This window comes from Notothenia rossii (genome assembly GCF_949606895.1).
Source record: "Notothenia rossii genome assembly, chromosome: 3".
Classification (NCBI taxonomy): domain Eukaryota; kingdom Metazoa; phylum Chordata; class Actinopteri; order Perciformes; family Nototheniidae; genus Notothenia; species Notothenia rossii.
In genome coordinates this window covers 72,004,005-72,029,022 of record NC_136901.1, presented here as the reverse complement: position 1 = coordinate 72,029,022, position 25,018 = coordinate 72,004,005, and the positions used below count along the sequence as shown (strand labels likewise).

The window sequence follows — 25,018 nt, the reverse complement described above, 5'->3', positions numbered from 1 at the left end:
AGTCTGTGCTAGAGCAGCACAGGCCAGCGAGTTCATACACCAAAGGTCCACTGACGCAACCCCAGCCTGCCACCAGTAACCCACATCTGAGAAAGGCATTAGTGGACTGCCATCTGATGGTGAACTCCAGCTGATGCAACTGGGAGATAGCGGAGTGGGCCTGGCCTCAGCTGGTGAGGAAAGCCCTTTCAAAATAGTTCTAAATCTGCAAGATAATGCAATGAAAAATGGGAGCGGTTAGAGAGGGAATCAAACATCCTAGAAGCTATGAACCTTGCCATGCAACTTCCTCTTTAAACCCACCATCAGAAATGAACATAGAAGCCGGTTACACAGGTTACAAAGGTTTCCAGACAGGAAACTAAAGAGATACACTTTGCAGCGTAAAATGTGCTGCTGATACTTCCCTCACACACACTGGGAACGTGCAGGCTTTAGTCTCAGCAGCCCCAGTGGTATCTCCAGGCCATCCGTCTTACAGAGGGCAGATCATTATGCAGTCGACAGGAAGCTTTAGGCCGGGGGCAGGTGGGACTGCTTGTACTACATGAACTATAGGCTGCTACTCTTCTTTACTGGACCTCTATAAACAACAAACCAGACCCTTTAAAAAAAAAAAAATGTTTTAGTGTGGACAAATACATTATAGTTGTTCCATTCTTGCAATGCTGCCACAGTTTGTTGCACCCCTGCTGCATTTAAAAGTTTTACCAACAAATCCATATTAAAATAGCCAAAAACAGCAATGAATTTATCCCGCTAACAAGTGTTGTCTGTGCAGCCACAATTTATATTTATGCCTCTGTGCCACAGAACTTCATCGCCCCTAAAAACCATAAAAAATACATAAAAAGCAGCACTGTTTGCTGATACTATTGCTTTATTTTTACACAATTCTGCAGCAACATTTTTCTATGGACAGTAGCTCTGTGTTGGGCAGACGTCGCTGAGCGTGCCGGGGGCTCCTCGCTCTGCTAGTTTGACGAGCTGTGAGGAAAGGGCTACACTGTCTGTGTTCGTTGTAATTAAGGAATATGTCACCCAATGCACCAGTCTGGCTCTTTTCTCTGTCTTTTTAATTGTTTTTGGACAGCAATGAGTTCAACGGCACAGAGGCATACGCTATATCTGGCTGTGAATTCGGTACTTGTTAGCAGGATAAATTCATTGTTGGTTTAGGTCTGTTGGTGGGATCTTTTGATTGTAAAATAAGCGATGAAATATGCTGTCCTTATCCTTTAAAGTTGTGTATTTTTTGTATTTGGGAACAATAAGGCACTCAAATACAGCACATACAGAGAAGCTCTCTGGATAGTCATTTTGTAGGATGAAAAATATACAAAAACAATATTATCAGCACTAAACTTCTTGGTCTCACGCCAACTGAAAATGGATGTCATGTTTTATATTCATGAGAACCACAATAAGATACAGAAAGAATAGATATTTTATTTTGATTACTCCAGTTTGCGAGATTATAAATAAATTCTATGGACATAAACATAGAAGTAACAGGGCATCTTTAGTAATCTGTACAATGACACTGAGATAACAGAGATTTCTCATGATGTATTTGGGCTCAAACACCATTTCTTTTTTTTGTATCAGTCCTAGTTTCTAGTGAAAAATGTGTTACAGCATCTGGCTTTGATGCCACCGAAAAAAGGCTCCACTGCATTATGGTCCTTGTTGGGAAAACCTGAAAATATGCCAGTGATTTGTCTATACTCTGTGGCAACACAAGCCATTTGTTTTTCACATGGAAATAAAAGATTATCTGTGTTTTGATGGAAAGCAGAATGATTTCCCTTTAGAGAAAAACAGGCTATTTAGCTGCAAAAGTTCTGGTTCAGTTTTACTCGGCTTCCCAATAAGTAATGTTAATTAGTGTCCTAGTCAGCAGAGAAACATAGTAACTCAACACAATTAGACCTTAAATGATTGGAAACAACACACACACACACACACACACACACACACACACACACACACACACACACACACACACACACACACACACACACACACACACACACACACACACACACACACACACACACACACACACACACACACACACACACACACACACACACACACACACACACACACACACACACACACACACACACACACACACACACACACACACACACACACACACACACCTCTCCGGGTGGCACATCCACTTCCTAGGCTGGGTTTGTCTTCCGTGCTGTCGAGGCAGTTACAAACCCCATCGGGGTATTCCAGCCGATCCTTGAATGATGTCACTTTCGAAAAACATTCAATGAACTGCAAACAAATCTCGACTGGTGGAAAAGAGTTTGCTCATAACTGTGCAATTTTTCTACTTCTTGTCAAAGGAAGTTTTGGCTAATTTACTAGTCCAGGATTTCTCATGGCTGAAGTGAAGGATTTTGACCCCGTTTTCTCTCACTGCACCACACCACTTTCCACGGTCTGCCCCTTTGGTCCGGCACCTAATTATGTGGCTCTTTACAGGACCATGTATCACAAACGGTGTCCCCGAGGCCACCAGGTCCACCCCTGCCAATACTCAGTGGCATCTGCTCTGCTTTAACGGCATATGGGAAAATTACATGGCAAAAAACAACTTGCCCTCCCATGACATTTCTTCCCTTTGATACCTCGCTCTCAACTTCTCAACTCAATTTTAGCCCTGTGCCACTGTATGTGTGTGTGTTGGAGCCAAATGGAAACTGACCTCCCACCACTGCAGACGGATCAGACTACTTTAAGTCATATCCTGTGTTAAAGGGTGGGTCACCCAAATAGCAAAAAACAAACAAACAATATTGGAAAAAGGCAAACAATTTTTGCCAGAAACATCTCATGGCTTTGCGGTGCAAACAGGCATTAGACTAATTAAAATATATATCATATCATTAACATAGCATAAACATTTAATTAATTTGGCAAACTGTTACTGGTTCACACATTTAGGAGCAAAATTCATTTGGGGTCTTGTTTATGATTACGTGATAAATGTCAAATGTTCTCTTGTTTTGCTCCCCACAAACCCTTATGAGGGAATGATCTGACTCTTAGCTGCTACATGCTCAACTGTCTTATATTTAGTCTATCTGCTGTGTGGTGTTGGGCAGGTAGCATGCAGATTAGTTGGCTGTTTTTGCTGAACGGCTGTTGTGTCTTAAAAAGACAAGACGAGAGCAGTGAAAGGAACCAAAGGGTTGAAGTTAAGTTAACCAAAACAGTTTGCCAAAAGAAGCAAAAATACTCTGTAGAACTAAGGGTAACTGCAGGGTCGGGAGATAGCTTTGTAAGAGTTTGTCATTTGAAACATATGAATATTAATAATAGCAGCTTTATGGAATTTAACACCAATTGTATCTTTCCGTAAACAATGTCCACGACTGTTAAACGTTTTTTTTAACTACTTTGTGCTGAAGAAATAGATTGCAATAACTAAATACATTTGAGTTTTAAAAATATCCTATTTAATCGTGTGAACACTGCAAATTAAATTACATCAGCTTTTCTTATATGGAAGTGACTGCTTGAAGAGATTTCTTAAAACCTTGACATATCAAAATGTATGCATGGTTGGATGCCACAATAACAATGATAAAAAGCCATTTAAAGTGGTTTAGGTGAATGAAATCTTTAGGACATAATCCAATGAGAAAGGTTTGCATCCATTTTCAGTCAGGGGCATTTATAAAATGTTTGTTTTTCTCTCATTAAAATGCAGTTTGTTCATTCTTTGTGGGAAAACACCTGATAATACTGCTACTGAAACCAGTTGGACTGTTTGCAAAGCTTACTCCTCACATACGCACAGAGACATTAACAAATGCTTCTGTACGAATGAGACAGCTCCAGGTAGAAACCAACTGCCTGTTTCTCTCTAAGTGGCTGCTGCTCCGTTGAAGACGGTGGCTGATTAGGAGGTCAGACCCATATAAGTCAGGATGAGCAAAAACAGGATGACTCATATGGATCAGTCTCCAAGCAATTTCCCTCAAATAACCCCTTCTCTCTTTCTGCTCGTGGCAGGATCAGTGATGAGCTGACCAGACTGTGCTTCTCGCTCTGCTGCATCTCCAATCATTAAATACAAGGGGAAGTTGTAATGGAGTACTTCATAAAAATGTTGAGGTCTATGTGCATGAAGTATCTAAGAATTGTAACACAGATTTCTGGTCAGGTCACGGCAGGTTTACAGCAACTCACTCTAGCACAAGAGACAATCTGCGCTACGACAAGACACTTAATGAAAATTGTCAGTTTTACTTGGAGAATCAATAACTCCAGTTTTCCCGTGAATAACATATAATAGGATGCAATGTGAGCACATCAAGGTAATCTTTTCACAATCTCCCATTGCAGCAGCAGCACTGCTTTGCATGAATTACAGTAAAATCTGGAGTTATGCACGCGGGTAGGCCCCAAGCTGTTAGCCTGTTTTTCTCAAAGGTTTCTGCGAGAGAAAAAGAGAGAGGGAGGAGGAAGGGGGGAGAAAGAAGGAGGGAGGTAGAGAGGAAGTCCTGGGGGGAGACTTGCACTTGCTACAAGAATGTTTCTTTTCAAACTTATTCAAAATGGAAATAATACAAAGTCATAAAAGGGAGGGAAACAATTCTGATCAAGAGAGCAAAAAGTTTTGTGAAACTTTTATATTCTTCATTTTTTACAGTTTTAATTTGGCACATGGCACAATCAGCATGTATGCATCTGGTATACATAAATATTAAATATTGTATACATAAATATACATATAGAGCTTTTACAAAGACACCTAGGGACGTCTTGGCAGCAACAACAGTGCTTAGAATTTATTTGTTGGTGCAATCTGAACAGTGTTTTAATTTTTTTGTAAGTGGGATTGATATCTTCCTAAAAGCTCTATACATATATGTATGCCCATATTTATATATATATTCAAAGAAATACAAGTGTGCACTGATGTAGGTTTATTCAGTGCAAACAGGCCACTGTCTGCTTTTTAAGAGGAACTCTTACAAAGTCAATGGAATCATGTCAGTTAGTTCAGTTGAATCTTTAGCTATTTTTTTTCTCTTACACGTAAAATAATAGATTTATTTTGTAATCTTTAAGCAAAATTAGACATATATAACTTTGAAAATAACAAGTGCTATTTTGCAAAGACAGACACCCAGAGACGCAGCAGAAACACTACTGGTGCTGAACCAAAATCAACAACATAAGAAAATACTCAGCCCCCTCCCCCCAAAAAACCACATTATACAACCTACAAACCAAAAAACAGGTGCACGGACACACACACACACACACACACACACACACACACACACACACACACACACACACACACACACACACACACACACACACACACACACACACACACACACACACACACACACACACACACACACACACACACACACACACACACACACACACACACACACACACACACACACACACACACACACACACACTCTCAAAATACACTCTCACACACGCAGACTCAATCCCTCGCCGCTCTTGCTTTCGCAAGTTCCGACAATGTGTCTCTTCCTTTATCTCAGCCTCTTTCTACCACGCAAGGAACGAGAAATCATTTTCACATGCACACAAACACACCGGTGCTCTAAGCAGCATGTGTACGTGCACACTTTGTGGAGATAATATCAGATAGCTTAACAGATAAATTGGCTGTAAAAGATGCACTTTTTTCTTAACAAAACAATCACAGTAACATAGTATTTATCTCTGCCTTCTCATTTCCCGGCAGGAGCTGTCCCAGACAAATCATTTCTATACGAGATAAAAAAGATAACACCGTTTGTGTGGCTGTTGCATTGGTACACAACAGAAAGAAAATATGAGTTGCCCAAAAAGGGTTTAAAATCTCTACATCTGCATATCCTCTAGGCTCCCATCCCGGTATTCAGTCTCTCATCTTTGAGTCTCATCGGCTTGTAACACACTCCACTTGGAATAGTCTCAGGGAATAGAAATAATGACAAAAAAGAACAAGCTTTGTAAGGCATTGAAAAGTAAAATAAAACAAAGAAGCAATTAAAAACATTTTGCGAATATTGACGTAGAGGCCATTGTTCGAGATGTGTCTCCCGCAGGAGGAAGGTATTGGAAATAAAAAGCACTTCTCTTAGTTTTGTTATGTATAGAAGATCAGTGTTGATATCTCCTCAGTCTGCTTAAAAAGGCTTTTAAAATGATTATTTTAGAAAAAAACACTGCAGAAAGACCCCCCCTCCCCCAATCAGGAGAAGGAAAGCAGTTTGATTTTGGCAGCTCTGCACAACTTGACATCCCTAGAGAGCTCACAGCAACTCTCCTCGTAGTAAAAGTCTAGTTAAATCTCTTCACGTTTTAATCCGACTCATGCCCTTCCCCTCCCCCCTCCCTGTGATATTTATAAAACACAATCCTCTCCTCCAATCGTTCATCCTCCTGCTCCTCCTCAACCACCACCACCGCTGCCTCCTCCCCCCCCCCCGCCTGCGCCGGCTGCCCCAGGCCTCCTTAAAGCTATACGCGGGTGGTTGAGTGGGAGTGCGGCAGGCCGGTGGAGTTGAAGCCGGTTGTGAAGGTGTTGTAGGGGTGCAGGTTGGGCATCCCCACCAGGGAATTGGGGATCATGGTGATGGTGTTGGGGGTCATGAGGGGAATGTCGTCCGGAGAGCGCCGCAGAGTGAGCGTGTAGTCGGGCAGCGAGGCCAAGCGCAATGCCCCCTCGTTGCTGTTCCCCGCCTCACACTCATGGTGCGTCTGGTTCATCTGCAGCGACATGATCTCCTCCTCGGGCGCATGGTGGCCAATGTCGTTGGAGGTGGTCTGGCGTTGTGGGCTGGGCTGCCCGTGGCCGGAGTCCTGCCGGCGCTTGTCCTTGCGGTAGTAGAGGGCCGCGAAAGCCAGCACATTGAGGAACAGCAGCGACGCTCCCACAGCGATAGTGACACTGAGCTCTGTGGAGTAATCCCGAGGGTTCTCCACCACCAGCGGCCCCGTCTCCTCGTCGTCGTTCCAAGAGTCTTTGTCCTCATTGTTGTAGGCCGGGGACATGGGGGGCCGCTTGGTGTTGTGTTGTCCGTTAGGCCTCCTGGTGGACAAGGAGTTCTGCGTGGTATCTGGTGGCGGCACTTTGGTGGTGGTGGAGGTGTAGTGGAACATGTCGTGCAGGTTGTACAGGTGGGGCACTAGGTGTTTCCAGAAGGCCACTTTAGTGGCGCGGTAGTGGTCCCGCACACGTGGCTTCAGGCCGATATGCAGATACAGCTGGTCCTGGGGGTTGTACTTGGACCAGGCCACCTCTTCAAAGCGGTTGGCCTTGGTGTGGATGAACTTGGTGTCTTGAGGAACCGGCTTGTTAGGATCCCTACGGAAAGAGAAGAGACATACATGAGAAGTGAGGAGTGTTAAATGAAATTCTGACATGAGCATTTAATTATTCATGCACGTACATTCATGTGGGAGTAGGAGACACATAAAAATACTGAAAAGACAACACAACAGTACCAGTCACAGCCTATATTTTGGCGTGAAAGGGGTTCAGCCACCACTGGAGAATTTATTGATCTCGTTCGGCGTAACCCACAACAGAGAAAACACAAACCCACAACAGCAACTAACAGGCTGCAGTTAATAATTTATCAAGGTGTGTATGTTGTGGTAAAGTTCTTGTAGCTGCATCAACAGATACTGATTTATCTTTAATCAAATTGAATTTCCCAATACACCATTACGTTTGTAATTGTACCACAAGTTCGGGCGGCCCCTGTTCTCTTCCGGCCACCTGTATTTGGGTATAATGTGGCTGCCCCCCCCCATCCTCGAACCCCACATGCTGTTCTTAATTCATTTCTGATGCATCCCACCAACAAAAAACCAAGGCAGAGGCTTTTAAAGTAAACACATAGGAGTAAGTCAGCAGGCTTTAGGGCTCGCGTCAGGAGGCATCTTGTTGTTGATAATCCAATGCTGGTGGAGCCCCTCTGCTAATTGCTAAGGGAAGGCAGCACAGTGTGCATCGGCATCCAGCGTACTGACGTAGAGTGGACCATATTAATCAAGACACTAAGAGGAAACTGCAGAGGTGCGTGTGTGCTTGGAAACATGGATGTGAGTGTGTGTGTGAGAGTTGTAGTGAGAGACAAAAAGGATGTGTGAGAATGTGAGACTGAGAGATTTTTCTGGTTGCAGTACCTTTTTTCATCTACAGGGTTCAGTGTTCCACTTTTCAGTTTTGTGACACGTTGCCTCAACACCGGACAGCCAACCATTTCAATTACAGTGAAGCTATTGATTTATTGAAATAATTAACATATAGCAATCTCCCACAATCACACTAAACTCCATGTAGCTTTGTCACCATACAATGTCAGGAGTGGGAGTGCTGCAGCACATTGCTTTCACTTTTGGTGCTGAGGAAATGGCTTTCAGTGAAAGAACCTGAAGAATGGTGCTGCTGCCTTGAAAACACAATAATTAATGTTAGAGTTGAGGAATTTGAAAACTGTGTTGTCGCAAGGATCTTGGCAACATCTTCTGTAAATGTCATGAAGTATCCCTTTGTGGGTATGATTGCCATGTCACTGGCAAGCAAAGTTCAAATTTTGTTTGGGATTTTGGGATATGTGCGCCTATAGTGGTTTTTTGGCACAGGCTGAAAAACCTCCAAACATGGCCAAGAGAATTAAAAGCCATGCCAGAAGAATTCACCCTCCATCCTCTCTCCCGTTCGTTTCCCTGCTGTCAATTTTTCTTTTTCAGGTCAGTGCTTCTGGGAGAGATGAGAGAGAGGGAGAGGCAGCAAGCAAGAGAGGGAGGGAGAGAGGTAAAGCAAATTGAGATGGCTGCAGCTGAATATCTGGACCTGGGCCGGTGTCAACAGAGCAGCCCGTAAATAACCTCTTTTATTAGGCCCGTAATGATCCCCAATGAATATTGACAGCCAGACTATGATGACTTTGTAGCTGAATATCAGTAATTAAGTTTCAAAGGAGTGGGTGGTGGAGGTAAGGTCATATTGATCTGCCTGTGTGCAACATGCCAGAGAACAGGACGTCAATGGAGCAGCCTGAGACGTGGCTGTCTGCAGCTGGCGTGCTTCATGAATTTTCACAGCAGTGTTGTGCATGCTGTCACACAAACACACACACACAAGTGCATGTAAGCAGCATTTTATTCCCCTCTCTTTCTCACACACATACACAACAACAATGATAGAGGTCGGAGCAATCTCAGTTAATGGGAATTCTGGTCATTTCCATAACACTGCAATGCTCTCTTTTCAGGAGGGTCAATTTGCTGAATTGTTACGGAAAAAATATTGAAAAAGGTACTTGGATAGATCTCAAAAAACAATCAGTGTACGCAGGGAGCAAAGGAGCGGTGGTGCGGTGGTGTGGAGGAGTTAGAAAAGCTCTTTGGTGGCTGGCTGTCTGGTTCAGTGCAAGTGAAGATGAATAATTTAAGGAACACAAAGAAATCAATGTGGCATCTTTAGTTAATTTGATTTGCCGCATTAGAGAACAACTGGCTGCCTTATCTAATTACACACACATATGCTTGGGTAATTGTTGCAAAGTCAATAGTAAACAGCCTGCATTCCTTTGAACAATTTTCTAGCACCGCTGCTCAACTTTGGGCTGCATACTGGCTTTGAAGTCCTGCCCTGAACTGCAGAGTCGGAGGCAGTGATCTCTGCTGCTCGATGTGGTGAGGGCTACTAAGTTACCCCGTTTTATATGAAACAAGGCTTAATGGTCCCTCTGTGTGACACACCATAGTCCGTTAAACTTTTAAATTAGTCGTTAGTGCTGTGCTGCTTTCAATCTGCACATATTAAAATTGTTCTGAAATCATTGCTGACATGTTCAGCAGGTGAGGGAAATTATAGCACCTGTACAATATAACCTGATCCAATAGGTCTGTAATGCATACTGCCTGAGTCAAGCTAATAATATACTTTTTCAGTGGAAATCTTACAGACATCTTACAAGCAGTTATGGGAAAGCTTCTTAGAAAGCATGGCTTTGAAAGCTACCAATTACTTCACCTTAAGAGATGTTGAACTACAGCTAAGCCTTCACAGGGAGAAATTGTGTTTGATATTTTGAAACAACTTAAAAAAAGTTCAATCTACTTTAAAATAATGTTTTTGCAATTCTAACTAGAAAAGTTTGTACATTTTTAGACATTATTGACAGACTTAACACTGGTCTGAAAAATATTTTACTTGTCAGAGCAGGATCTCTTGTTTATGATATGCTGTTGAAGTTCTTAACCAACAGCGTAGACTCCCCTGTGAAAAAGGGACTGGTCCAAGGGGTTCAATTACATTCGAAAAAATAGGTTAGATAAAAAACAGTAAATATGTTTATGGCTTACATTTGTAGTTTCCGTAGTAACAAAGCATAACATTTCTTATTCTGTCTTCCCATTGTAGGCATCTGAGAACATGCTTATAGGGAATATATAATTCAGCACAAAACAACTAAAAAGCACACAGTATTTCTCTGCAACAGCCACAATATGACACAGAAAAAATTATAAGCTTCCCAAGATATTATTGTGTTTGTAGATAATAAATAAAGATGGTTTGATGTTCTACCTAAACTGTGCAGTGTCTCTACACTGAGCCGCATACGCGTGTGAACAGAGACATTCTGTTTTGACTCTGTGCTTTTAAAACTAATGACTATGACGTCAGCCGAGACCATCCACAGCCTAATACTCAGAAAAACAGACAAAGCTAAATTAAATTAAAAACTGCTGGAAAAGGAACCGTAGACGATAAGATATCAAAAGTCTACCAATCTTGATGGATCGATTCCTTTTAGATGTCACCGCGCAGCAAATAATTTTAATTGAGATAAAAGAAAGATAAAAGAAATTAAAACACTTATTGAACCTTATCAAAAACCTCAAAGGCTGAAATGAGGTGTGCTGGTGGTTCAAGTACAAACAAAAGGATTGCTTTGCCTGTTCATTAAATGTATCTGAATACGCAAAAATTACATCAGGCACCCGAACCTCATGGTCATCATATCATTCCAAATATGTAACAGTCTGGCGATAAAACGCTTGACACTTCCCGAGCTCGCCGTATGTGTTCAGCTCTTTAGCTGGCGCCTTGTTGTGACTTGTAGGAATGAGTCCTGGCATAATGTGATGTTTGTGGTCCTGTTGGGCTCTCCCCTGCATTAGCTGATAGCCTGCCTCCTGTCAGACCTCCCACTTAATCCGGATGGTCATTGGAGCTATGGCTGGAATCCCAGGCAGAGGAGAGGGATTATTACACCCATAAAAGCAGGCGTTTTAATGGCCTTTCAGATTTCCTCTGATGTGTTCATATGGCTGCAGTACTATAAACCATTGCCTTCATGCTCTCCTCAGCTCCCCCGCTCACCTCCCCCCTCATAATGACCTGCTGACCCCCCCCTAACCTTGGCCTGCCATGCGTGTTGAAGTACTCCCGTGTGTTTGTATCTGTGATTGACTGGGAGTTTGTCATTCATTTCCTGTCCGTCAACTGGTGTACGTGTATGTGTGTGTATGTGAGTGTGCGTGTGTGTTTGTGATGCATCATGGTGCGATGACCTGTGGGGCCACACAAGCGCAGCACTTGAATTCAAGACATGTCAAGACATTTCACCGAGCAGTAGATATGCTGTGTAGTGATGATGACGAGCCTCTCCAGGCGGATATAAGAAAAAAAGGCATCTGTGAGTGTTAAGCTGCTCTACTGTAGGATGCTGCAGCACCTGGATTACACGCGACTCCCAGATCTACGTACCTGCACGAGTGGCAGAAAGGGGACCTAAGCTCATTACCTATTCCAAGCCCTATCTGCATGCTCTGATGTAAAAGGTAGATAAGGGGAAAGAATGAATATCATTTCTTCCTTTTTTCCGTTTCCCATGTACCTCCTTTCCCTTTTCATCCTGGTGTAATTTGAAGCGCTTGAATGATCATAGACCTAGCCATCACCAAATCTGAAAAGACGAGTTTAGGTGCCCTAAGGCAGAAGACAAGAATCTATTTTCCCCCCACTCAGTGTCTCTGAATCCAGAGCGGAGTATAGCTTCTCAATATAAAACAAGGAGCATGCATTAATTCAGCGGCACAGATGCTCTTTTTGCTAAGCTGCTAAAATATGCAAAGTTGAAGCATGTTTTTGTTTTTTTCATTTAGTTATTGTTGTGTATCAAATTCATCCCCTGAAGTTGTTTATCTACTTACCAGGTAACAAAGTAAGCAGCTAATTTTAATTTACAAAAGAAGGGTTCTGACACCTTTCCCTTCATCCTGTATACATTTTTCATAAAAACACTCATGTAACGCTCTTTAGTAGCATTTGGCTCGGCTCGAGGTAGGGGGTAGCTTCAGAACTGAGCGGGCGAATTATCAGGCTGTGCTCTTTTACCCTTCATGTGGTTGCATGCTGGGGCAGGGGGCTGAGTGATGCGCGGTTCATATTTTATGGCAGCCTCCAGTTCAGCAGGCTAAGTGATGCAGGGCGAGGCGCTCTGACTTTGGGGCGTGCAGAAGCGTTGGAGGACAAAGCTCTCGCACCACTCCTTAATATGGACGCTATTGATTTGTCTGATTAAATGAGTGGCAGCAAACCAAACACCTCCCTCTCCTGCATCACCTGCCTAACATTACCTCTGTAATCAATTAGCAGCGTCCGACCACTTCTATTGTATATTTAGTACGTAAGAAAATAGTATTTATCCCTACAGTATTTAATCGGACACCCACTTACTTACGGATACACACGCAGATCTACTTTCCTTTTCTCCTCCTCCCTCGCTGCCCTCCTCTCATTACATTCAGCACACAGATCACCGATCAATGGGATCCAGGCCCCTTAACAAGCCACACCACTTCCTTACCTTCTCTAATGCAAATCAGGGTATTGGCTACAAATCTCCTATCAAGTGAGTGCCTTTTTAATGGAGTAGCTAGGTGGCTGTTCGGTGTTGTGCGGTTTCACAATGCCTGGCATTCACCGCTTCCTGGTACAGGTTGAGTCGGTTCTTACAAAGGAGTCTGAAGAGAACGGGGGATTATCCGGACGAAGGACAAGAGGAGGGGGATCAGAGATGAGTGATGTAACTACTAGACAGCTGGGTTAAAAACAGAAATGCTGAAGGAGTGCGTGAATGAGGTCAGACGGGGAAAAACAGTTGATGTATTTGCATTGTTAACCCTACGGGAGGTTTGTTCGATTGACAAGTGGGAGAAGAACAAAGAAAAAGAAATCAAATAGCAGGGTTGTAAATCAAAGCCCTGGCTGCTTAACGGCACTACAGACACACTGTAGTTACTGCTATCTACATTTGTTTGGTCGACAGCCGTTGTCACTAAAGACAAAGCAATCAATACTGCATTTTTTTGCTCATGTTGTGAACATAAAACACGAGTAGACTTTCTTTTTTTTTTAAATGAGGGAGAGGGGTATGGAGGAGAATGAAGAAAACATTTCAACACATGACAGCGCTCTGCTCTTTAACTACCTAGTAAGGCCCTGCGCAGCATGTGGCACACAAAACAGTGGAAATAAGCACCAGCCAGATAGGAAAAAAATAAGCTGTGGGAAGATGGCCCAACATATTTATGGCACTAATGATATGTGATGATTGATCTTTTCTAAGTCTTTTCATCATTCTCTCTATTTCTGAAGTGTTCTGCCCGTTTTTGTGTGTGTAGCCGGGCAGCTGTGCTTGCATTTGTGTTTGTGAGGGACAAGTATGTGGAGTTGTTTCAAAAGTTTTGGAGAAACTGTTTAGAAGAAGTTGCTGTGGCTTTAAAGCGCAGGCAATTTTTTCCTGTCAATAGTAAAACAAATGTTGCAGCCAGAAATATAACTCTGAGCTGAGTAAAGCCCTGGCTTGTGAAACATCCCTAACTCTCAGGAAAGAACAGCCCATAGTGTAAACACACACTCACAGTCCCGCACACACTAAGAATATTTGACAGCATGCACTGACACTGATGGAGGTAAATAAAAAAAAGCGCATGGGCAGGGATTTGCCCTGTAAAGATGACACATGAGAGCCAGGGAAAGGAAGAGCTTTGAGGCGAATGCTGCTATGATACAAACTGTTGACATGCAGCCCAAGTGTCTCAACATCGTGTCACACATGTTGCTACAGCCGATTTAGAGAGGGGGCAGGATATTCAATCTGGGTCAGTTCATTACGAACATCTGGAAGGGAAGCTTTACAGATATAGGGAAGATGGTTGTTGGACGGAAAATGGAATTCAGCTGTGCCTTAATTAAAAGGATGTCCTCTGGAGCCAGATTGGGTTGGGTGGTGTTGGACGATAGATCTATATCCCCTGGTGAGGTCTAAATGAGGAGGATGATCTTAAGAATCTTTGAGAAAAGTCTCAGATCCTCACCCGCTCCCCCCCCCCCGATTTGTTGGTGGTAGAATCCTTTTCTTGGCCGGGGATAAAATTACCCTTTGGAGCAGCACACTGAGTTTTGTATTATCCTGGCATCTAATCCCGGGCTCTTCACCATCTGAGTGCCTAATTGTGGTCTGCATGTAATCCCCCAGTCTGGAGTTACGCCAAGGCGACACACCACAGGGCAGATAGACCCATAACATGAAAAACAGTATAGTCAGTTTACTTTCCCATTATTTAGCACGTAGACTCAATAAATCAGTGGCACTGCAATCAACAAAACTGACATGGGGTCAGGAGTAAAAGTGCGATTTGTTTTTCGGCTTCTGCTGCTCCCCAGGTTGAAGGCCAGATCAGGGTTACGAAAGGCTTCCCGCTGGTGTGTTAAGTGGTTCTGGGTAAGATGGGTAGGCTGTCATCATCCATTAAAGTTAATTTCTCTGAGGTAGCAAGATCCAAGCTCAGAGTGATTCAGCACCGTGCATTGCAACATGGCGGCCTCAAACGTTTCTCATTAAAATGAATCACGCGCTCTCGTCTTTAACTGCAGATAATATTCTTGAAAGGGCGCATGAGAAATTCCATCTGTATCTTCACATTGCAGCTTTGTATGTGTTGACACAAGATGGCTGTCAGGCAGAGGAGACAGCTGTTTAGGCCGAACATCGCTGATGGACCTCAGTGCTTCCCTGGAGGAGCTGACATCAGTCCATCTGCACTATTCTGCCATTAGGAGTTCAAGGATCTAGCAGAGCCGGCGGCACGGCCTATCAGCTAGATGTAAATGCCACCTGATTGGACAGCAGATGATGTAGAGAGAGATACAAAAAGATTTCAGACCCAAGTCTCATTCAGGATGGGATCAATACCTCTCTGGGAACGAGGATTGTGAAATAACATTTCAGTCGTTTGAAATGATTAAAAGTAGTCGTACAAAATAGCCAGGTTTTGTGACGGGTGGGGGGGAAATTTAGCATTGTGGTTCGGGATCGACTGGGTCCACGCTGAGGGAATCGATACCACTGAGGGCAAGTGTTTGATATGTCTCCCTGATAAGTCTCTGTGTCTTTGGGGCCTCTGTGTAATAGAGCATATATAGTATTTCCAGGAGGCAAACACACGCACGCAAACACACGCACGCACGCGCACACACACACACACACACACACACACACACACACACACACACACACACAATATACAGAAAGGCAGGCAGCCATGCACACAAACTCAACCAAAACACGCAGCCAGGCACAAATAGCGCTGCACACATTCTGGAGGACCATTTAATCTTCCTCAGATTCAATATGTCTCAGGCTTTCAGAGTAGCACCCAGGAAGTCCAGGCAAGTAACACATCTGAAAAAAAACTCTGTGTTCAAAAATGCCTTTTCTGTCCCATACAATCCAGTATAAAGCTTCTTCTATCCTGCAGCTTCTTTTCTGGAGCACAGAAGGGTTTTTAATAGGACTGAGATGTGATTTATCTGTGTGACCTTCGGTTTATAACACATCTCTAATCGTGGGATCTCTGGTTTTTAATTCTAATTTGCAAGTACTGATGTTAAAACTCGTTTAAAATACCTACTATAATATGTGTGAATAGTTTTTAGTTTCTACTATTATTAGACTCAAGATCTAAAACAACACCTGTCTGATCTAAATTGGGATAAGAGATACTGGTCTTAAATTGGTAGTGGTACTCCATATCTCTCAGATGTATAATACTGTAATGATAACGCAGCATTCAGTGCTGCTGTCAGTATTTAAAATGGCATTCAATCATGCAATGTTTTTTCAATTAGCCTACCGTTTAATTATTTTTTTCCCAACAGCCATCTGCTTATGATGATGTTCTTTTGTGACTACATCATGGTTGTTTATATTCTGAGGACTGTACAGCAGAGAGATTGACATTCTCTGAAGATTGGGCTAAATCAAGAGAAAGTAAATACAGCTAATCCCACCTATACAAAGTGATGTGTGTAACAGGCATAACATTGGCGACCTAATGGTATCTAAAGGCCATACATTTACGGTGTTTGACTTTCTGATCAATGCAGCCAATCCACCACCCTCTCATTAGCAGCAGGCTGACCTCAAGTCAAGGTAACACTCAATATCGGAGGAGACAACTACACGGTAATTACTTTATTAGTCTTTAAACAAAACATGATCTAAGTATCATCTAGAGTGATCAAAATCAAACAAATCTCCTCGCTCCTAATGTGTTTTTCTATTTGAAATCTGTGTGCAGATATTGAATCAATGCTTTTGGGGAGTAGATGGTAATTCATTTTTCCTCTACCAACCACCTGTGCGGTAGACAAGCAGCCAACAATGTCATTTCATCTTTCTCCCAATGGGCAATTCCCTCTATACCATGATCGTGCAAACCATAAATAAAGGTAACCGTTGGGCCAAATATAACATTATAATTCCATTAAAATTAAGAAGGATTATCCAAAATAGTACCGATAGGAATCGATACCAATAAGCAGTATCTGTATGGATAAACCTCTAACAATTGGGATAGCTTATTCAAAAACTTTACTCACCCAGTCTTGGCAAAGTTGGTCCAGTAAGTCATGACCACAGCACTGAGCATGACATCATTCTTTGAGAAGTTACAGGGGAAAAGGTCAGTGGGACCAATCATAGGAATTCCAAAAACATATGGCACCTCGTCCCCATGGGCTGCGTCTGACCAGGCTGGCTTCATCAGGCTCTGGCAGTGGTGATAAAAGGCGTAGAAGTAAGTGGGAGACCCGTAGCGAGCGTGGAGGTCTGCCGTTACCACCGATGGCTCCACCCATTGGTGGTCGGTAAACAGAGCCACCAGCGTCTTGCGCCTTGTCTCTGGATTGTCTCTGTCTGCCCAATCCGTGTACATGAATTTAATGGTCTCCCTCAACGTGTCCTTGCCCTCTGGGTAACCATACAGACTATCCACAAAGTCTGACACAGAGAAGTCAAAGTCATTTCCAGACACGCCGTCCTCTGAATCCACCACGTTCTCCACAAAGCGCAGCCCCTCGCCCTGGTTGACCCCCAGCATGATGTCGTAGTTAAGAAACTCGCCCTGCTCCATCAGGATCTCGGGGTCGTCTGGAATAACATCCCCATCGATTACAGGTCCAAAGGCCACGTGGTATCTTGCTGGTTGTATGTCCTGCTCCACCAGCTCCCTGGAGGTCTTCTTCCTCAGACAGTCCACCATGTCCAAGGTGTCCAGGACATTACAGCCCACCTTCTCCGACAGGAGACGTGTGTACTTGACCGGCTGGTAATTCACTGCCCAGCTGGAGAGGGCTGAGCCGCTCTGAATGATGGCTCGGTGGAACAGACCTGCAAGGACACAGAGAGAAGAGACAGGCTCATGTTTAGTGTGTCACTATCACCAACGATAATTCAGTTATGTGCTATACGACATGTATAGTTGTTAATTGTGTTGCTGCCATTATCAAAAGGGGGCTGTCAGCGGCACAGTTGATAAGAATAACAAAGGCCAGACAGAACAAGTCCTTGTTGCCACACAGAACAATAATGGAATCATGAGTGTGATAATGAATGTGCAGATGGCCTGGTCTCTCAGACAGCTCGCAGACAGAGGAGGGAATCAGTTCTCTGCCTGTCATCTTCTCCTCTTCCATCTCTATATATGCACTCTCGATATTAATGCCTGCTTGTTTGTCAGGAGCAGATGCTGCCACTATGGCTCAATAGGTTTTGTTGCAAATAGAGGATGGACTTCACCAAACATTAGTAGTTGTACATGTATGAAATGCAGTAAGAGTCAGATTGCAGCTTTCTTGAATATTATAAACCCTGCACACAGCTAATGCGTTTCAAAGGGATTTTAATAGGATCACCCTAAAAACACTTATTTACACACTTCAGAAGATTCAATTTTTTTATTGTCATATGCATATAAGCTACAGCGTAGAAATGGCAATGAAATTATTCTGACCCGAGCTCCTCCAACGATGAAATATATATAATAAAATACAGAAATATAAGTGTGCAAGAAGTCTATATACATGTCAATAGAATATGATATATATAAGAACAGAATATGACATTAAATATTGTACATTAAGATGGAATTAAAAATGGTTTATTGCGGTGATAACTATTTAGATATATAAGTAGATTGCAAGATCACAAACAGATGATCGAGGCACTTAACAGAGCCCAGGTGTTTAGCAGTTCACACACACACACACACACACACACACACACACACACACACACACACACACACACACACACACACACACACACACACACACACACACACACACACACACACACACACACACACACACACACACACACACACACACACACACACACACACATTATTATACTGTATATAGTTGAGTTTTGACAGCATCCATCAAACTAGATTTTTTGCCTTAATGGTCTGTTTTCTAATATTTCAGAAAGACACACACACACACACACACACACACACACACACACACACACACACACACACACACACACACACACACACACACACACACACACACACACACACACACACACACACACACACACACACACACACACACACACACACACACACACACACACACACACACACACACACACACACACACACACACACACACAAACACACACACACACACACACACAGACACACACACACACACACACACACACACACACACACACACACACACACACACACACACACACACACACACACACACACACACACACACACACACACACACACACACACACACACACACACACACACACACACACACCATTAGTTATGCCGTGTGCATGTTAAAAGTAATTTTTTACCTGAAAGGTCTCTAAATTCTAGTTAGTGGGCGGGTTGCTATAAATACAACTAGACTCCGACTCCCTACATTCAACTGGCAATACAATGCAACATGGTGGCACACAATGTAAGAAGCTGAACAGAACTGTTTCCTGCCTACAATGTACCGAAAATGAAAAAAGTTGCACAAAGAGTCAACACACCATCTATTATGTGAAGTTTCTTGTTTGTGCGTGGGTGGGCTTTAAAATGGGTGGAGGGGGTTTGGAGATAAAGATGAACAAATCTTCAGTCTCATGGGGTTCTCTGACAAATGTAACTACATTTGAGTCCCAGTGCAATGTGAAGGAAATGTACAATGACTTTTCACCACAAGGAACAGATCCCAAATATCAAACGTAATTAGCCCAACAATAATTGAACTGCGTTTTCTTTTTGAAAAATGTCTGGAGGTGGAATGATATACTCTCTTTCAAAAGGAGTCCTTATAGTCTTGACAACCCCACTCCTCTGTCCTTCTGATGGGGTTTTCAAAATCACTAATGCTGAATTACGCATCTGAAAAAGGAAGTCAGAGACACAGCTCGTACCACTTCACCATGCTGCTTTATTGCTCATGGTCGTTTTACTGCCAGAGTCATGGAACACCGCTGAACTCGTGATATTAAAAGCCACAGCATATGAAATGATCTAGAAATATCACGTATTAAAAAAAAGGATCATTAGAACACTCCATGTTGAGGCCACAAAGACTAGCAGAGAAATATACAGGCACGCAGACGCAGTTTGAGCTATTTCAGCGTCAGTGTGGGTGGCTGCGTTGAAGTCTTTGTGTTTATGAGGTAAACAGCAGACTTAAGTGCCAGATATATCACTTTGGTAGTCTTAATCAGAGGTGGCGGGGGGCTTATTTCTTCTTGGCGAAGATGAAGCGTTTATTTACAGAGCTATTTACATTTATTTGTTCGCAAGTAGTAAGTAGAATTAATGTGTCTGGGTGAGTGAACTGTGAAATGTTTCTGTGGTGAGTGCGTTTACTAGTATAAGCCACAGTTTGTGTATTTGATCAATGAGTTTGGGTCTGCTTGCGGCAGCTGTTGGCAGCAGAGATTTCCCCACACGTCTCAAAATACGTTTTTCGATTTAAATGTTTGTTTGTTTCGGTTCCTGCCTAACTCTGCGTGGATGAGCCCCTCAGCTTTATGTGGTCTTGCCAGGACGCTGCCCCGCTGTCCTATGGTTGTGTGCCTCTGCAGGACGCTGGCCTGTGCCGGTTCCCAGGGAGCAGGAGCAGATGTTGAGGGTTTCACCCACTTGAAAGCATTAGAGGGGCAGCCGCAAGATGAAAGATGGCCGCTCAGAGGCAAAGAGGGGGGGCTGGGGCTTAATCCTGCCATCCCTCCCCTATCCTCCTCCTCTCCCCTCCCTTCCCCTCCCCTTGCTCTTTAGTGGTATTGCCTCTCTTCACATCTCGACTCAGATTGCGCTGTGCAAACAGAGCCAGTCATGGTGCAGGGAGTCTGTCCTGAATCCCAATGCCGAACCCGACAGCATTGCCGAACACTTTCTAAATGCCTTTGATCAGAAAGTTGCCGTAGGAAAACGTTTTCCAGCAGGGCAGCTCTTGTGATTGCCAAAGTGATTTTGACAGACATACGTATATCAAATCCGTTTGCCGTAATTGAGGAGAGCGGCTTGAAAGCAACTAGCCTGGGTCCCGTGTGCATCTGAACCCACAGATGGCCCGCTGCTGAGGAGGATGCTGCCAGGTTGACATGACCAGATTTATCTCCTGCTTTGGTTGATGAAAGGGAGGAAGAGTGATTGAGGCCTTACTATTGTTTATATATACAGTCTATGCGAGAAACACATAAATCCAGCGCACATGAGCTGCCAACGGGCCGATAAATATGCATTAGCGCTGTGTGTTATGAGCCCCACTGTGTTAGGAAGCTCACTGGGGAAGGTCAGAGAAAGAGGAGAGCACACTACACACACAACACACTCAATCCCCCACTGTGGGAATCCACTAATTATCCACACTGGGAGGTGTACGTGTGTGTCTGCGGGTGTACGTGTGTGCGTGCACGTGTATTTATGCTGACTTTGATTGATAAGACACAGAGATGATGAATATGTCAACAGACGACAGGGATCATCATAAAGGGGGTTAACCATTTGTGACATTGTTTTGTCTTCAGTATCTAAACTGACATCTACATAGGGAGCGATTCCCTGCTCAACACAGCGGAAACATTCAACAGAAAGGGCATGACGCAACACCTCCAAAATGTGTAGTGTCAAATTCATATCATGCATGTTTTTATTCTGTAAGAGCAACAGATAGCCCTATCATTATCTGCCTGTGTTTGACATGTGAGAACCCGACACCCAAACTGTGAGCAGATCCATCAAACCATAGCGCTGCTGGCAGATTGAGGTCACGCTGAATTATGGCTGGAGCTCCGAGGTAATCACTCATTGGGTCCCTGCTAAAATGCTGTCGGGTCGCTCTGCAGACGCCTCTGCTCTGCGGTTTGCTGACCTCGACCGCGCTGCCCCCTCACTAGACATCCGTTAGATGGTCAAGAGGTTCAGGCCCGGGATTGGCTGAGATGCTTGTAGGGATAATTCACCGCTGATAGGAAACTAAAAAGAATCTTGACCTTGGGGGTATGATGACCACCACAGACACTGGACTCAAATACACACACAGTTTAGGCCATGTTTTGACAAGAGAAATGTGGATGTGGTGATATTAACAAGCCAATGCCAAGGAGAGAGAGCAACATGACTCGGCTATGCTCTGGATCCCTGCTAATGTATTACGTGTCAACTATGGACATGTGTGAGTGTTCAGTTTGTGTTAATGGACAAGGATGTTCTGTTGGTGTTGATGCCAGTAAGCGCCATAAATGACTGTACTTTGTAATCTGGAACAGCTGGCAAAAATCTCTGAAGCACCAGCGCTGAGTTGTATCTCTCCCTGAGATAAATGGGACTGTGAAATGCATCCTGCAAAAACCACTACAACCTCAACAATGTCATGTTAATGTTAAAAAACTCAAACTTAAAGACGTTCATCAGATGACCTTGAAAGTTGGTATTGGCCAAGTTTCCTTTAATAGGTCAGAGATTCATTTGTTAACACCACTTCACATGACTGAAGAGCTAATAGGGGGAAACAAATATGTAAAGCAGCTATATCATAACAACATTTTTATCAGGAACATAAAAGGAAACGAGAGAAACCACTTGGTCACAGGGATTCATCTTTTTTATCTCACACCTCATACACTATCTTGTACATGCTTCTTCCTTTCCTTTCAATCTTTTCCGTCTGCTCTGCATTTCTGTCTCCCTCCATCTCACTCTCCCTGTCTCTTTTTCGGAGGGACCACGCTGAGTCCCTCCCTGCTGATTATTAGACATAAGCCTGCGTTCAGCAGAGCCTGAATCCTCTGAGCCATCTTACCTCCACCATCACTTTACTGTAAGCAAATCTCCACAGACCTGAGGACTATGCAGAGCTTCCTCTGTTGCAAACATTTCTCTCCGTACACAGTCAAACTAGGCTAGCAGTTGGACACACTCAGTAAATGTTGCTCTGCCTCCGTCACTGCATTTTATTCTTCTTCTTCACTCTTCTTTTCTTTCCCTGCAGTGTTTTCCCCCTATTGCTTAGCTCTGATTTCCTTTCATGAATACAGAATGTTTTTTCAAATGATGAATGTATATGCATCCCTCTGATCCTACATACAAATATTTAGCCAATTGGGAGATGAGCACTAATAAATGTTGCCTATTTGTATATCTTTGGTCACTTGCAGTCTCATAACACAGGGTTAAAGCTGCTGTCTCCATGGCTACAGCCTACAGTACCACAGGCTGCATCCACTTGAACACAAGTGCCTCTGGCCTGATCATGCATTAGTCCATGGATAATTTCACATTGGTCTGGCAGCCCTGAAACAACACCTACATTGTTTTTCTGTTCCATTAAAATGGTCACCCAACATCGAACTTGACGACTTCACACAGCACTGATAGAATGAGGAAAAGGGCAACGGGCTGCTTTCTGAGACAGTGGTGTCATTGAATACACTTCCTGGATTCCCTCGGGCTGCTGGGACACACTGCAAGTTAAAGCAAAGGAGAATCCAGGCAGTGTGTGTGCAATAATATCAGCAAGGCTGGTATTTGCCTTACATGTATGCTTCAATATTACAAATTAAAACATGACATAAAACATCCCAAAACAGACTTACGTCTTATGATTCATTGCATGCATGATTTGTTGTCTTTCTATTATGTGGCTGCAACTTTTACTGTTACCTGACTTCATAAGTTTTCTTTAAACCTGATTTACTCTGGGCTGATTTCATAACAGATGATCCAGCTGAATAGCGGCCAAAGAAAATGCATCTTTCTCCCAGAAACTGACTGTTTTGTTTTGCATTGCGCAGAACACAGAAACAAACTGTTGCCTATTTCACAGACTTGAAGTTGGTCTTACATCCCGGGATGTTGTAGCAACATTCAAGTGAAGAGGGCTTTGAAACAGAAGGACCGCCATGCTCATGTTTCATCATCTACATATAGAGTCAGTGTCTGAGGGGCCAGTGTTTTCATCCATCAGTGTGGGACACGCTTCATGCCAGCCCTATATAATGCTGTTTGAAGCTGCTGGTCTTCTGCTCCAGCCTCTGCAGAGACTGCCTGCTTGCCTGCCTGCAGGCTGTGGCTTAGGCCAGATAAAGAGTTTGATCCACAGGGGTGGATGGAGGGAAAGAGGGAGGGAATGAGAAATCAGAACAGAGAAGAGATAGAAAAGAGGAAAAAAAGACAGATGGGATGGAAGGGGAAGACAGAGGAAATATGAAGGTATGAGTGACGGAGAGGAGAGGAAATGGGAAATAGCAGAAGGCCGAAGGGGAAGGTAGGAGAGGAGAGGAAATAAAAGAAGGAAAGGAGGGAAGGATTAAAATGACCCCATTGACAGGCTGTGCCCAGGTTTCAGGATCGATGTGCATCGGAGCCCAGCGAGTGCGATATCTCCTACTAATCACGATGTGACATCCACTGGTCAATACCACACACTCCAGGCCTCATCATCGGCCCCCCTCTGCCCCTCAGCACACAGGGCCACTGCTCCTTCTTGAACTCATCAATCTGCCTGCTAATCACAGGCATGCACACCGCACCTGAGTCGAACTCTATATGTGGAATTATTCACTGAATTAATTTCAGCACAGAAATTGGCATGGGTGAGGAAATATCAATCGACCTGAGTATCGCAATTGTATCTTTTGTGATACTGTATCGATTGTGAAAAACAATGTATTGATTTTTAATTAATAGATTACATGCAAAGATTTCTGTCTGACAGGGGCTCGGAAAAATGATGATGTTAAAAGGACTGTGATGAATACAAATCTCAGACTCTACTGTTACAGTATGATTGCATAAAAAGGAACAATATTTTCCAGATTTATGCATATGAATCATTTTACAGTATTGCAATATATTGCAATACATCGTGTGGTACCTGATTTTGTCGCAACACAGCCCTAATAACTACATCTAAAAGATACGATTAAACATTTAAATACTTAATTTGTACTTCTTGAATTGTACGAAATGACAAATTATATATGATTAGCGCTGCTTTTTATTTGAAAATGTGACATGATCCAGTTGAATGTGCCCTTTCAGGAACAATCATAAATTGATATTAACCCACTCACTTATTAGCGGTTGGAGACACAAAGCGTCTAAT

At 43.3% G+C, this 25,018-nt stretch overlaps 1 protein-coding gene across 2 annotated transcripts in view; it reads right to left on the bottom strand.

Annotated features, from left to right (window-relative positions):
* Positions 1-1,429: 1,429 nt before the first annotated feature.
* The window catches only part of nlgn3a (neuroligin 3a), a 121,840-nt gene continuing 98,251 nt past the window's right edge, over positions 1,430-25,018 (bottom strand). For both annotated transcript variants that reach the window (XM_079669042.1, XM_079669043.1), the window contains 2 exons: positions 16,979-17,768; positions 1,430-7,375 (listed from right to left, as the gene is read on the bottom strand). In XM_079669042.1, coding sequence (XP_079525168.1) covers positions 6,529-7,375; positions 16,979-17,768 — 1,637 coding nt within the window. In that variant the 3' untranslated portion in view covers positions 1,430-6,528. The remainder of the gene's footprint in view (positions 7,376-16,978; positions 17,769-25,018) is intronic.